Source organism: Cucurbita maxima, unplaced genomic scaffold (assembly GCF_002738345.1).
Source record: "Cucurbita maxima cultivar Rimu unplaced genomic scaffold, Cmax_1.0 Cma_Scf00014, whole genome shotgun sequence".
In the NCBI taxonomy this organism is placed as follows: Eukaryota; Viridiplantae; Streptophyta; class Magnoliopsida; order Cucurbitales; family Cucurbitaceae; genus Cucurbita; species Cucurbita maxima.
Genome location: NW_019272030.1, coordinates 4,412,604 through 4,427,126, shown reverse-complemented (window position 1 = coordinate 4,427,126; position 14,523 = coordinate 4,412,604). Strand labels below are relative to the sequence as shown.

The following is a 14,523-nucleotide window of genomic DNA, read 5'->3' as shown; positions in this document are numbered from 1 at the left end:
ATATATATATATATATATATAATTTTTAAGTCTTATAGAATGAGATATTATTTTTTATTTGGGAAATATAAGAATTAAATAAGTGGGAAGTTTTGAATTTAAGTCAACACAGGCGAAATTTAAAATGTTTTAAAAATGTTTTTTTAACAAATAAATAATAATAATAAAACTGGTGATTTGTTTCTTCACTCCCAAAAAAAACTTTCCGTATTATTTTTCTTTTTTAAATATATATATAAAATATATTTTTAATTTGATCTTCCACTGCGTCTCCTTATTCTTCTTCTTCTTCTTTCAAATTTATTTATATATCTAAACCAATTATGTGTTCGTAGGTACATACAGCTTCCCCATCTCTAAATTTCCCTTATTCATGGAAGTCGAACCGACGCCGCAACCGGGACGTCTGAACCGGCTGAACTCCGCCGTTGCCGAAACCTGGATCGGAAAGCGCTTCAAATTAACCGAAAGGAATTCCAACTTCACCACCGAGCTCCGAGCCGGCACTGCCACCTTCTTAACCATGGCCTATATCTTAGCCGTCAACGCCTCCATCCTTGCTGACTCCGGCGCCACCTGTTCCCAATCCGACTGTGTCCCTCTCTGTTCCGACCCTTCAATTTCAATCTCCAACTGTACCGGGTTGGATCTCCGGGTTATACAACCCGACGAGTCCTGCAAGTTCGACCCTGTCAATCCCGGCTACGCCGGTTGCCTCGATCGGGTCCGTAGAGACTTGATTGTAGCGACGATTGTTTCGTCGCTCATCGGTTCTGTTATAATGGGCGTTTTTGCGAACCTTCCTCTCGCTCTAGCGCCAGGAATGGGGACTAATGCTTATTTCGCTTACACCGTCGTCGGATTTCATGGCTCCGGTAATATATCCTACCGGAGCGCCTTAGCCGCCGTTTTAATGGAAGGGTTAATTTTTTTACTAATTTCCGCAATTGGGCTTCGTGCAAGGTTAGCCAAATTAATCCCAAAGCCGGTCCGAATCAGTTCCTCTGCCGGGATTGGGCTATTTTTAGCCTTCATCGGATTGCAGGGCAGCCAAGGAGTTGGTCTAATTGGCTTCAGCCCGTCGACGTTATTGACAATCGGAGGCTGCCCGGAATCTTCCCGGGTGTCGGTGTCGCCGTTGGTGACTTACCTGAACGGAACGGTGGGTCTAATGGCCGGAGGAAAGGCATCGGACAAATTCCTCTGTTTGAACGGGCGAATGGAAAGCCCAACGATGTGGCTGGGAATAGTGGGATTCGTAATAATTGCGTATTGCTTGGTGAAAAACGTGAAAGGGGCTATGATTTACGGGATCATATTCGTGACGGCGGTTTCGTGGATTCGAAAAACGAGTGTGACGGCGTTTCCCGAAACGCCGTCAGGGGAGGTGGCGTACAACTACTTTAAGAAAGTTGTTGATATACACACATTTAAGAGCACAGCTGGAGCACTTAGCTTTAAGGATTTGGGGAAGCCTTACTTTTGGGAGGCCGTTGTCACTTTCTTATATGTAGATATTTTAGATACCACCGGAACCCTTTATTCAATGGCCCGATTTGCCGGATTCATTGATCAAAATGGAGATTTTGAGGGTCAGTATTATGCCTTTATGTCTGATGCTACGGCCATTGTCGTCGGCTCCTTGTTGGGAACTTCGCCAGTGACGGTGTTCTGTGAGTCGTCGACGGGGATAAGGGAGGGCGGCAGGACGGGGCTGACGGCTTTGACGGTGGCGGTTTATTTCTTTCTGGCGTTTTTCTTTACGCCGTTGTTGGCCTCAATTCCGGCGTGGGCGGTTGGGCCGCCGTTGATACTGGTGGGGGTTTTGATGATGAAGGCGGTTGTAGATATTGAATGGGATGATATGCTGCAGGCAATTCCAGCGTTCATGACGTTGCTTTTGATGCCGTTAACTTATTCCATAGCGTATGGTTTGATTGGTGGAATTGGTACTTACATGGTGCTGCATGTATGGGATTGGACTTCAGCTGGTTTGAAAAAATGTGGTCTTTTGAAATCCAGGAGTGAGGTCAGCGGATGTAACGGGCAGCTGCTGGCTGAAGAAGGTCCTTTTCGGAAAACCGTACACCCCGAAGTATAGTATTAGTATATAGTATTATTCCATGGTTGTAATAACTTTTTTAATTAAAATCATTAACTTTAATTGAACTTTACATATTGATATTGCTAGCATAGCTTAGCTACATGAGGAGGGCACGGTCACAGCTGGACAAGCGCCAACATATCGCAAACAAAAGGTTTCGACTTTTTATGATAATAAATCAAACTGCCAGCACCTTGCCTCATTCTTCAATTTTGACCTAAGGTATCATTGTATGTTAATAAATTTTCGAGAAAACCCATTATGGGATTCAACTGCATTTGTAACATTCAATTTTGATCGATGTACTTTTAAAAATATTTAGTTAGGTCCTTGTACTTTTAAATAATTATTATTATTGCATCATCATTTCTATATCATTTAAAAGTACATGAACGAACATGAACCAGAAGTATTTAAATGGAAAAAAAAAAGATGATATGGGAAATAAAGAATAAGATGATAAATGTGTGGTGGCTTTGGGGATTGGGGTGATGCCTCTTCGCTTCACTTTCATGTGAGCCCGAAGGCCAACAGAACCCGCACCTACATGGCTTTTGAGGCAATTTGGGATAAGACAAGACAAGACATGGTCCACAACACGAGTCAAGGGACTTTTGAAAGCGTCCCATATTGTCACCACAATCCACAGAAGTAACCACGAAGCTACCTACTGTGCCACAGACACCCTTACATTTATAAAAATCTCAACCAACTTAGCCAATGGGTTAATTATACAGCCTCATCTCTCAGCCAGATGTCTTTTCAAATCAATCTCACGCGACAGAAATTTAATCCAAACTATGCCACAAGTTGAAAGATATTTTTTGACAATCCCGTACAATCTCGCACCTTCACTGATCAAATATCTGTGTTTTCATATCTATGTTAACAAAATAGATTACTTTAATATCCCAAATTTCTGCATCAGTTTTAACAATTAAATTTACCGCAAGGGGTAAAAAAAAAGTCGGTCATATAAATAAAATCCCCACAAAGAAAAATATCAATTACAAGTGTTTTAGGACAGCACACGCTAAAGTATGACAGTGGCAGGATTTTCTGTTGTTGAATTTGGTGCGGTAAGTTCCAACACAAGTGTCCGAGGCTACTACTGGTGACAAAAGGTTAAATCCTGAACAGATGTGGGAATTGGTTTTCTCCTACTTGGAAGTTGGAAATTCGCTTAACTGCTCTTGTTGGCAAAGTATTAGACGCCGTCTAATTGTTTCTCATGTGAATTGGTGTATTGCTAACCATATGATTTACTATAAAACAAGTCTAAACCTCCCATCGGCTGAAATGGATACAATGAAGCGCCAAGTGGGTTGTAAAGATTACCTCATGTGAGCCTCTCCCTTCTCAGCCTTTCTAGTTCCTTCACCATCTGCCAATGTTCCAGTGACAGGGAGGTTTCTCCATAACTCGCAGATACCAGGCGTCCTATCGTTAGCAACCTGACAAAAATTACAGAGGTTAAGAATAATACGAGGAAATGACAAAATCAGAAATGAACACCTAGCAAGTAATCATGTACTGCTTGCCTGCTTAAGTCTTGGCTGCCTAAGCTCCTATCTGCCTGCTTTACTGCCACCAAGTCATTTTCTACAACCTGTCACGTTGGAGACCCAACATTATTAATTTCAAGCACAAGAGGACAATTGGCAAAACGACATAGTTCGCTTTCAAGATTCGAGTTAACCTAATATGTACCTGCTGCATTTCTGACCCAATGGAATGTGGCAATGACCTTACATTAGATAAGTACCACCCCCATGCTTCTAGTGCATCCATGTCAGTAATTGCGGATGAACCTACAGATGAAGGTTGGAAAGGCACAACCAAATCAGCTGGCAAAATGTTTGATTTGCCCTCGGACAAAATTAGCAATTGGACATCGGTTGCCATATCCATTTTGTAGTATTTGAAATCATATTCGACCTGGAGAAAAGGCTTATTTAATCAATACAAGGAAGAGGAGCCGGTAATATTTCATCAACGTGTATGTACAAATAGTTGCATTAACACAATACCTTTTGCAACTCCATTAGATTTTTCAGTAACCTTGCATTTTCAACTCCAAGAGAACTCAGTGTACCTACTTCTAATTGAGTTTCATCAATCATCAAATGTGTGCCTTCTGCCAGTTGAAGTACGCCAGGAACCAGTCTGTAATTTGCCAACATATCACACCAATTATTTCAATTTGAATGAAATCAGAGAAGCATGCATTAACCAACAAAGTCATTGACCATTAAGTTACCTGTTTATCTCATAATCCTTCTTCGGTGCCAGTGAGGCAGTATTTAGATATTCCACTGTGAGAGGTATATATTCCGTGAATGGAAGAAGGCTCTTCACGGTAAGCCTGAGTTGATTGCCAAAAATGGACATACTTTCTCTGTTAAAACCTGTGAGGTTTAGTGAAAGTTTGCCCACTGCCATGGAATCCACCCTGGCATGTACCTATTCAAGAAATTTGTCCATCAAAATTTAAAGCCACACATGCAAACAGGGTGATAAAATAATTAGCACCGCGACTAATATATGATAGAATTAGATGACGGTTATGAAGGCTCAAAAGAAAATGCCCTTATTTTTAAGAGAACGCCAAAAACTATCGCCATGGAATTAACCCTAACCTTGGACAGAAGATGCAACAACAAAAAATGGGCTGCAAGTCCATCATTGCCAAGAGTGACGGTCAGGTGATTCAGAAGAGTTGCGCGTATCTCTTTAATTCGATGGGTTGTGGGCTGTTAGATAAGAATATAAGATTGTATACATAAGCGGTACACAATGAAAAAGCAGAGAAAAACAACGCTGATGACAGCATAAAAGAATCAAGAGGATAAAATCAAACATCACTTGTAGTTATAGAGTACCTCTAACACATGGCTAGTGCGGAGAAAGTCATGAACAGCAAGTTTCCTGTGAATAACACAATGAAGACGTGGTACCTATACCAAAATAGGAAATTTATGCTATATCAATTAATCTAGAATAGCTTAAAAGTTGTTTCAACTTCCGCTTACTCGACATTATATAATTCTGGAAAACTAATGCTGTGAATTTTAGTAGTAAAACGCTAATGAACCTTATATTATTAGGAGTAAACATTATGTGTTATGTGTTATACCTCTTTAATTCGTAAATGAGAATTAGTTAACAGTCACTTCCAATGGTAGTCAACTAGATAAAAGAAAATGGCAAACGTTCAAAATGCATCAATACCATGTCGGGAGGAAATTGAACTGATAAGTCCTCACTTAAACCATCTGAGAACTCATCATGATCATCCTTTTCAGCTTTTTGCTCTGTGCCCAGGGTAATAACTCCAATAAACTCAAAAACGTCATTCAACTTCAACTCAGACTCCACAGTATCATATACCTGCAATATAAATAGATATTCTGAAAATTAAGTAAACACTTCCAACCCCACTACACAATTGATAATAATTATATGAAAACCTGACACGGGATAGGTTGGGTACTTACCTTAACTAGACAAGGAAGAAAATCCCTTTCAGCACAAAGAGTGCTTAGACTAGAAGTAGCCGCGGTTGAAATATTCTGGGACGGTAAGCCCAGAGAAAGTTGCTCGTCTTTCTATGAAAAGAAAGAGACGAAAACAGAATAAATAGTCAAATTAGAACGAACCGAGACAGGTACAACTGCATAAGGTGAACCAATATACATGATTGCACCCATGCAATAAAAATTAACTAGTATTAAAAAAAATGCTCACCAGCTTTTTCGTACTGGAAGAATTTTGAAGCTCATCACTTGAAGCCTGTGATTTAAAGGGAATGTCAGAAAAGCAGCGTCTACTATTCCTTTTATAATAAAACAGAGAAGTAAAGTAACTGATCCACACATTAAATTGTAGTTAGAGACAGAATTAAAGTCTACTAAATACCAAAAATCCATGAAAAATTCTCTATGAAATCAAAATTCCAAGGAATAACTCTGTTTTCGTCTTGTTTGGAACCATGCAGACTTTTTCAAAGGCTAAATGACTAGGATGGAAACTCCAACTAGAGACCTTTCCATTTAGAGCCAAGTACCTATAACTATTCAAGCTTTCCGGCCAAATGTCAGAAATCTATCAGAACGATAACTCCATATAGCTCCAAGCAGGGACAATGCCAAGAATTTAAATTTAGGACGGGAGGGGCAGAACTTTTATGCAGCCCCATCCCTGGCACATGAATAAATCTAATAAATGCAGTAAGGATGAAATGAACAGCCTAAGGTTTAAAATAAAACAAGAGCAAGTCATAGAGGAAAAAGTACATGTAAGTCCATATGATCAACGGCATTTTCATCCAATCTGCAACGCTTTTGTCTGGTTTCGGATGTCCCCTCAGCACTGTGATTGATCTCTCCTAAACTTGATGATTCCGTCCAAGAACTTTTACCTGGAACCTGAACAAAATGATACAGAAAGAACTAAAGAATCAGTCATCAAGCATCACTGGGTTTGACCTGTATATGCTCAAATTTAAGGTAGAAAACTTTGCAATAACAGCTTATAAACCAGGGATTTCTATTGAGAACTCACAGGCACACAGTATAGCAAACGGCGTTCCCAGATACGCATATCTGGTGAAACTCCAGTTGGACATTGAGAAGAATCCGTATACTTGGTGGTTTTCCAAGTGGTGCCATCCTTCACAATACCAGAGAAAGTCTTAACACACATGAAAACAGCAACATCTTTAACAAATAATTGCTGAGTAGAATATAAATAAAATAACCTTGTAAGCGCCAACATAGAACTCATTTCCCAGCATATCTTGTATCATTCCCCGGAACCGAACAAGAGTGTTGGGCTGAACACATCTAACGCTAGAAGCGTTAAGAATTGGAACCTACAGAATGCTATCATCAAATGACTGATTCCAAAAACTAATAAAACTAAACACTTAATTCTTACTCAATGCCAAATAAAACCTAAATTTCTCCGATAACATTTATTCCAGAAGACCAAAAAACGCGATAATTGAAATACATCCACACAACAAGAGCATCAGTGTAATTGAAAAAAGCAAATCAACTAGTCATCAAATACACAGCGGAGAAGAACTCGATCGCCTCAAGAACTGAAGAAATTTCCTTACAGAGAACAGATATAAATCAATTTGGGAGTAATTGAACCTTAGATAGACCATTTTGGTCGAAAAGGAAGTGGCGAAATGGTTCGAGCGCACCCCAGTCATTGCCATCAAAAGACGAAGGATTAGAACCCGATGATATCGCCTTCTCGAAGGTGGATCTCACAGCGCCAAGTGGATTAACAAGGAAATCGTACGGAAGTCCAACCATGGCTGCGTTCTCTCTCTGTACCTCTATCTCTATCTCTCTCCTGTCCACCATCTTACTTTAGCGCCCTAAATAGAATGAAGCAGGTAGAGAGATTTCCCGCCATATCGCACAGGCTACGCTTCTTAGTTCCCGCCATTTTTCTCGTCCCTGTAACTGAAATTTGGGCCTGGTATTCTTATTGGGCCTTACCTGGGCCTGGTGTTCTTATTGGGCCTTACATTAACAGATATTGGGCCACCGGCTCCCAACTTTCAGCCCAAAGCTGATTCAGATTAGTGGCTGCCACTTGGCTTAGACTCGGCAATATACCTTTTTAACTTGCTGCCAAAGCATTACACAACGCTCAAAACGCGTAGCACCGTCACAGCGCAGCACTGAAAATCCCATGTGGACTGAAGTGGTCAAATTGTGGGCCCATCTATATATCCAGTCAACATGACGTGTGCTGTTATGCCAAAACCAAACCAACTTCTCCACTCTCTCTAATTTTCACGCTCTCGCGCGTCTCTCTCACATCCCACCCCAACCAACTTATTTTCTTTTCCTCTGTCTATTTTAAATTCTTAGCTAAATTTATGAAAAAAAAATACTATTATTATCATTCATTTTTTATAATCATTTTAACGGTTGATTGAGCGCTTAAAATTCACTTTTAAATCCTCACCCTCCAAATAAAATTTTAGTCACAGGAAAAGGAGGAAAAAAGTTAAAAAGAGAAGACTTTTGGAAAATAAATAAATATATATTGGTGACTTTTTGTACCAAATATAATTATAATACCCTCTAACACGTGTCCTTAACCCCCCAACACAGGAGCGTGGAAAATGGCGCGTGTTTTGGGAGGGTGGTACAATATTAAATAAATAAACTAATAAAAATCAAACGTTTGACCTTTTCAACAAAAATAGCCTCCTTTTTATTTCATTACGCTTCATAAATCAAACCAACTCCACATTCACTTCGCATCTTCCAATTTTTCAATCTTTTTTTTTTTCTCTCTCTCTTCTTCCATCAATGGCGAAGCTCTTCAAAGTCCCAAAATTGTTCTTTGTTTTTGCTCTGATTCTTTTCATCTCTGCTTCTTCTTCTTCAGCCAGATTGTTGCGCGATCAATCTCTTTCCGCCGCCGTGCCGGAGTTGAAACTTGATATCCCGGCGGCTCTTTCGAGGGAGTATGGGCCTCTGCTTCTTGGGTTTCTGCCGAAGGGGAGGATTCCGCCGTCGGGACCGAGCAAAGGGACCAACGACTTCAACACTTAGAATTTTTGTTGGTTTTTTTACGTAAAATGTAAATACTCGTTTAAAAGCGATGTAGATCGAGAGAAGGAGAGGTCTGATATTTCATTCATTATTTCATTATCATGAAATCATTTGTACTATTAATTAACGTTTACTGATTAACTTAATCATTGGATTATTATGTTCTGTTAGTTACTGTGTTTGTTGTTCTATACACCGCTCTGGATCCCTGGAAAGAAAAAAATTGTCACGGAATTTGAGAATTAATTTGAATATAACTGATTGATTAAGGTATTTCATTGATAAAATTAAAATAGCAGTATAAATGTTTATAAAAAAAAAAAGTATTCAAGCAATAACATTTTCAATCGTTGGATCCACGACAACCCCATTTAAGTTCGACATACAAATTCAACGCATTGCTTTATGCAAATTCTAATGACCAAAAATGTGATGCTTTTGCCAGCAAATGTCAAACGCTTAGCTAATCAATGTCTGTTTTCACTACGAAAAGCATAAGTAATATATTTTAGTTCATATATACAAAAAAATAACTGTTTTGATTGTTCATTTAACATTTTCTTTTTTTTAAAATGTTATAATTTTGCAAAACATAGTCATAATTTTTTATTAAAGAACTTCTGTATATTAAATTTGTATGATAATTTCATGGTCAATTTTGGAAAAGAAAAGATTTTTTTTATTTATTTTTTTTAACATTAAGAAATTAAAACAAGCAATAATTCTAGTTGGGTCATGTGGTTCCCTATTAGATATTTTGACATGCTTTGTCTCTAAGGTATGAAAAACAGTAGTATGGTCCAACAAATGGGTCTATAAGAATTCGTTAATTTGTGTTGAGAAAGGAACGACCCACCATAGATTTGTGATAGCTTCATACTACGATAGGCATTGTACAAATCTATAAAGCCTCCTAGACAACTTCAAATAAAATAAAAATAACCTTCACGAGATTCCCAATGAACAGAACTATTTGAACTTAAATTTGAATATACTATTTAGTGATAGCTTTAAATCATGCGAAGGGAGGAGCTCTCACAAAGCACATATCTGATTATTGGGTATTGCTACGACATACATGTTTGCACTTTCATTTTTCTTTTCTCAAACCCTGAATGAATTTCAGAATTGTGAATTAGAAGTAAAAAAGAGATACGAGACAGGAATGATAGATAATTGAGCCATGACAAAAACATTGAAAATGTTCAAGTAGACCCCGTTCAACCAAAAATTAATCAGAATTCAACAGTAGAACATAATTTGATACTCAAAACAACGCCTCGAACTATTTTGAAAAACCTAATAAAATTGAAGTCCACGAAATTTGGGAAACCATGAGAAAATTAAATAGCAAGTAAGACGTTCCTTCAAGCACGGGGTGGAGCTCCAGGGCCAGCTCCAACGCGAGGAGCCTGTCCTGGCTGTCCAGGCTTTGGTGCATCTTCCTGAGAAAACATGGACAGAACTCAACCAAATAAGAACAGACAATATGGATTCGTACTCGTGAGAAGCAAGTGAAACGGATTCATAACTAGTGAGCAGCTACGCACAACCATAAATAATCCATTTATCAAACTAAAAGAACAGCAAGCTTGTCATCTCAAATACTATTAACTGCCATGTAAACAAAATAGCAATCTTCAAATTTTTGAAATGTGAGATTTTTATAAAAAGGGCCGTGTGTCCGACAAGACTATTGAAACACAAGGATAACAACTCGTTACCCATGAATATTCATCAAGGCTACTTAATCGTGGTTATCAATAACCACACTGATAAACAGTAGGCCCATGAATCGTCCAATAACTCTGGGTAACGACAGTTTTTACATAACTCAAGAGTCAATTCTTATCATTCATATCGCAAAAAATTAATATTGATACGCTAATCATGCATCTGCAAAAGCTAGAAAAGATGAATATAATAGAAGAGAAAAAATATATATATATATCCCATATGGACTTGCATAATTAATCATTAGCAAAATGAGAGTAGATAGGAAGATATACCCTGCGTCTAATGAAGCGCTGTGGAGGATCACGCTTCCTCCTGTCAGTGCGTGATCGAACCCTCACAACGTGAGAGTGGATAGCACAAGAAACACAGTACTGCATCTTGGCATATAGCTTAGGAAGAGTGTACTCTGTACAAAAACAAATATCAAAATTACACTTGAATTGTTAAAATGGAAGACAAAGAAAGAATGCGATCAAGAAAAAGGCTCATACGATCATAGACACAGGCTTCCTGAACATCTCTAACAGCTGCCTGCTCCACAATGTTCCTAACAAGGAACCTCTTGATGGCCTTGTCCTATTGAAGCGAATAAGAGATCACATAATTAGATATTCTGTACCAAACAGTGAACAAAAATCCCACAGATAATTGCATTTGATGAGTCTCAGCCTTTAGAACACAAAATAGACCAAGAATACCAACAACGAAACAGGAAACGTAAAAAACAAGCGGTGAATTGCTCGCTTTTTAGTTCAATGATGTGACGAAATCAGTAGCTACTAAATTGTAAATGCGTCGCGAAAGAATTTCAGATGGCTATATATTGTTTAGCAGATGTAGATAAAAAAGAGAGCAACGTCGACGCCTAAGATATACGAATAGATTGAACAGCGAAAGAGGAAAAAGAAAACCCTAGGTACCTTGGGGCAGCATTTTCCGCAGTTGGAGCAGCGGATAAATTTCACGTGTCCGCGTCCGTGCTTGTTGCGTCCACCATTCCTACGCTTGAAAGTCTGAACCAAAAGAGAGATTGTCAAGAAAATTATTAACCAAACACGAAGGATCGAAGCAGAGTGGTGAGAGATCAGGTTACCATAGCTCCAGTGTCTCAGATGACCGAACGAACCAGAGAGAATCAGAGAGCTCGTCGGCTGAAATAGGGTTTATGAATTGATGGTAGTGATCCTTTTATATGAAGAGGACGCAGAAGGTGACCTAGCAAATGAAATCCCTAATTTCTTATATTTGCAAATAACCCCCAATGTTCTGTTTTTCATTCTTTACCCCGAAACATGGGTTCATCAATTTGGCCCATTGCCTTTTCTTTTTTTACAGCCCATTGGCCCATTCCTAAAAAATACATCTTATGATAATGGGCCGAAGTAAATGGGCTGTAAAAAATAAAAGGAAATGGGCCGAAGTGATGAACTGATGGGCCAATGGGCTGTAAAAAAATAAAAAATAAAAAATTTATAATAATACATTTAACTCATTTAATAAAAGTTATTTTAAACGTTTTTATGAACTTTTTTTAGTAATTTTCCTAAAATATTTATACAAACCGACACTATTTTCATCCATCTTTTTATAAAATAGTCTATTCTTCAATATTAATACATTTGCTACATTTGCGCTTGCAAGCATCCTCACATAGGGTCGCAGTGACTAAAAAAACATAAGTTTCAGCAAAGTCGTAAGACCATATATGGGGGTTGACACTTGCCCGATGCTGCCATTGCTAGAGTCTCATTCGTCATGTGTCGTATCTCATTCCCAATAAGTAGAGCAGCTTGAATCCATACCCTTGTTTTCCACCTTGACCCTGAGTCGAAGCACTAAAGGTTACTGTTTGGTATAGATAAGTTGACATGGATAAGCTCCTCGAGCAGATACCATTCGAATAGGGAAGCTCATTCTTCCATTATCGAGACCGCCTTGTCTATGTACACGACCCCTCTCTTAAAGATGTGCACCAGCTATAAGAAATATTAGTCCCTCAAATTTTTTAAAAAATTATATTACATTTTCATAAATTTGGAGTTCCATATATATGTGTGTGTGAAACCTAACTTAAAACAATAATAAGAATAAAATAAAATAAGCATAAAACAGCTGTAAGGTTTGCATTAAAATAATAGAAGAAGACCCAAACCCCCTAAACCAAAGGGAAGAAGAAAGGAAAAAAAAAAAAAAAAACGACTTTTTCATTTTCAGCGTCGAAGGGCAGAAGAAAGAGGGAAGGCTTTGAACATGGAAATTAAAAATTCTTGAGTTGCGTGAATTCCATTTCGAGCCTTGCCTTGGGAATTCTCGATCATACCGAAACCTTCACAACTTTTCCACCTTCAATTTGACTCTGAAGCTTCTGACCGGACAATTCGGAAGTGCAATGGTCGATAATTGCGACAGCGCCGGCAACGTAGACGGCGACGGAAAAGACATAGCCTGCACCTCATGTGACCGCCCAGCTTCACTCCACCAGTCCATGGGTGGAGGCAAAGGTATTTAATTCTCCGTCCGCAAAATTTATGTTTCTCGATCAATTTCGCGTTTCTGAATTAGATTCCTTCGCTTCCCTTTCGAGAATCGGTGTTGAATCTGTTTGTTGCAATTGGCGATGCTTGAGGGTTTTGATTGTTTACGAAACATAGGATAATATGAAGCTTGATTTCAAGTATGTTCTGAATTGGTTTGCCAGATTCGTCCATGTTCTATTCATTTATCTGTTTCCCTTTTTTGCATTTGAATTAAGACTTCGACCGATTGAAACTTGGAGTTTTTGGTACCTCTTGCTTTGGGAATTAGATTCTACATTAGCTATTTTCCAGTTTTTCAGTTTCTTTCTTTGTGTTTTAGAAGGAACAAAAAATTACGACATTCCCTTTCTGTTTGGATAATCCAGAATTTAACTCTTCCCTCTTTTGCTTAGCGGCTGATATTCTACTATGGAAACAGCGGCATGTTTCTTTCGGCATTGTTGTTGTTGCTACAGTATTTTGGCTTCTAATTGAGCACTCTGGGTTGCCATTGTTGACAACATGTTCGGATGTCTTGCTGGTTTTGGTCGTCCTATTGTTTCTTCGTGCCAACTTTGCTGCGTTTCGAAAGAAGTATGGCTTTGGCTGACTTATGTTCTGATTCACTTACAAGTTCTTCTACAGAATACTTTTTGCTTATACCTTTTTCTTCTTTCCAGCAGATAATGTGTTTTTCCTGTTGGCTCTTCTTCATTTTCCCTCTGTGCAGGCAGCTTCAAACATTACCACAGCTGGTCCTGTCCGAGGAATTCGTTGATAATGTTGCAGCATCATTTCGAGCGAAAATCAATAATGCATTACTTGTAGCTCATGATATCACACTTGGCAATGATTTCAAACTCTTCTTCAGGGTTAGTATTTGAAGCACCATTTTATTGGATACTGGAATTATATGGGCAAAACTGAAAATTATTGATTGGCTTTAAGTAGTTTTCATCTGAAAAGAATAGATCGATATCGATATATACCCATTGAGCGATGCCATTTGGATTGGCAACCAAGAGTTGCTGAATTCTGAGGTAGTGAATGCTTACAGGACAGTTTAAAGAATACATAAACTCGATCTTGACTTCAAGATGATAATGTTGCATTTCTGTTCTTTGTTTTTTGGCTGCAATAGTATGAGTAACCTTGCAAACACCTTTGCAGATGGTGATCTGTTTGTGGCTTTTATCCGTCCTTGGTAGCTACCTTTCTTTCTTCACCTTTGCATATATCGGTACGTACGAACATCCTAAAACGCTTAGTATGACATATTTTTAGTTCATATAAGTTTGATCTGTGGGTAAATTATGGCAATCATTCCACCTGTAGTTTCATTTTGATCCTTGTCAATGAGTAAACGTTCACAGAATTGGTTTGTTTCTGGAGTCCATTCACCATTTTCTTTAATGCTCTCTCATTGTCATGACCTTCATTTTCATGCTTTTTACTCACTTTACTGATCTAGCAAATGTAATTATACCCCCCCCCCCCCCCCCCCCCCCCCCCCCCCCCCCCCCCCCCCCCCCCCCCCCCCCCCCCCCCCCCCCCCCCCCCCCCCCCCCCCCCCCCCCCC

General features: G+C 38.9%; 4 protein-coding genes across 4 annotated transcripts in view; 2 read left to right on the top strand and 2 right to left on the bottom strand.

Moving 5' to 3' along the window:
- Positions 1-283: 283 nt before the first annotated feature.
- LOC111489682 (adenine/guanine permease AZG1-like) lies at positions 284-2,182 on the top strand. Its single transcript, XM_023138005.1, has one exon. It carries the CDS (start codon positions 374-376, stop codon positions 2,099-2,101), a length of 1,728 nt encoding a protein of 575 aa, XP_022993773.1. The 5' UTR covers positions 284-373; the 3' UTR covers positions 2,102-2,182.
- A 777-nt stretch (positions 2,183-2,959) lies between these two features.
- LOC111489485 (mini-chromosome maintenance complex-binding protein) lies at positions 2,960-7,493 on the bottom strand. Its single transcript, XM_023137726.1, has 15 exons — positions 7,264-7,493; positions 6,864-6,977; positions 6,668-6,775; positions 6,400-6,531; positions 5,852-5,896; positions 5,602-5,712; positions 5,336-5,494; positions 4,987-5,061; positions 4,744-4,857; positions 4,365-4,567; positions 4,135-4,270; positions 3,815-4,042; positions 3,646-3,713; positions 3,443-3,558; positions 2,960-3,353 (listed from the first exon to the last, which is right to left on the bottom strand). Exons 1-14 carry the CDS (start codon positions 7,480-7,482, stop codon positions 3,444-3,446), a joined length of 1,827 nt encoding a protein of 608 aa, XP_022993494.1. The 5' UTR covers positions 7,483-7,493; the 3' UTR covers positions 2,960-3,353; position 3,443.
- Positions 7,494-9,848: 2,355 nt separating this feature from the next.
- Positions 9,849-11,679, bottom strand: LOC111489626 (40S ribosomal protein S26-3-like). Its single transcript, XM_023137941.1, has 5 exons — positions 11,522-11,679; positions 11,349-11,441; positions 10,920-11,004; positions 10,701-10,834; positions 9,849-10,136 (listed from the first exon to the last, which is right to left on the bottom strand). The coding sequence occupies exons 1-5, from the start codon at positions 11,522-11,524 to the stop codon at positions 10,059-10,061; spliced, it is 393 nt and encodes a 130-aa protein (XP_022993709.1). The 5' UTR covers positions 11,525-11,679; the 3' UTR covers positions 9,849-10,058.
- Positions 11,680-12,599: 920 nt separating this feature from the next.
- The window catches only part of LOC111489673 (reticulon-like protein B16), a 2,452-nt gene continuing 528 nt past the window's right edge, over positions 12,600-14,523 (top strand). Inside the window, exons 1-4 of the mRNA XM_023137996.1 lie at positions 12,600-12,929; positions 13,358-13,538; positions 13,675-13,816; positions 14,115-14,184. Of these exons, the coding sequence (XP_022993764.1) occupies positions 12,818-12,929; positions 13,358-13,538; positions 13,675-13,816; positions 14,115-14,184 (505 nt within the window). The 5' untranslated portion in view covers positions 12,600-12,817. The remainder of the gene's footprint in view (positions 12,930-13,357; positions 13,539-13,674; positions 13,817-14,114; positions 14,185-14,523) is intronic.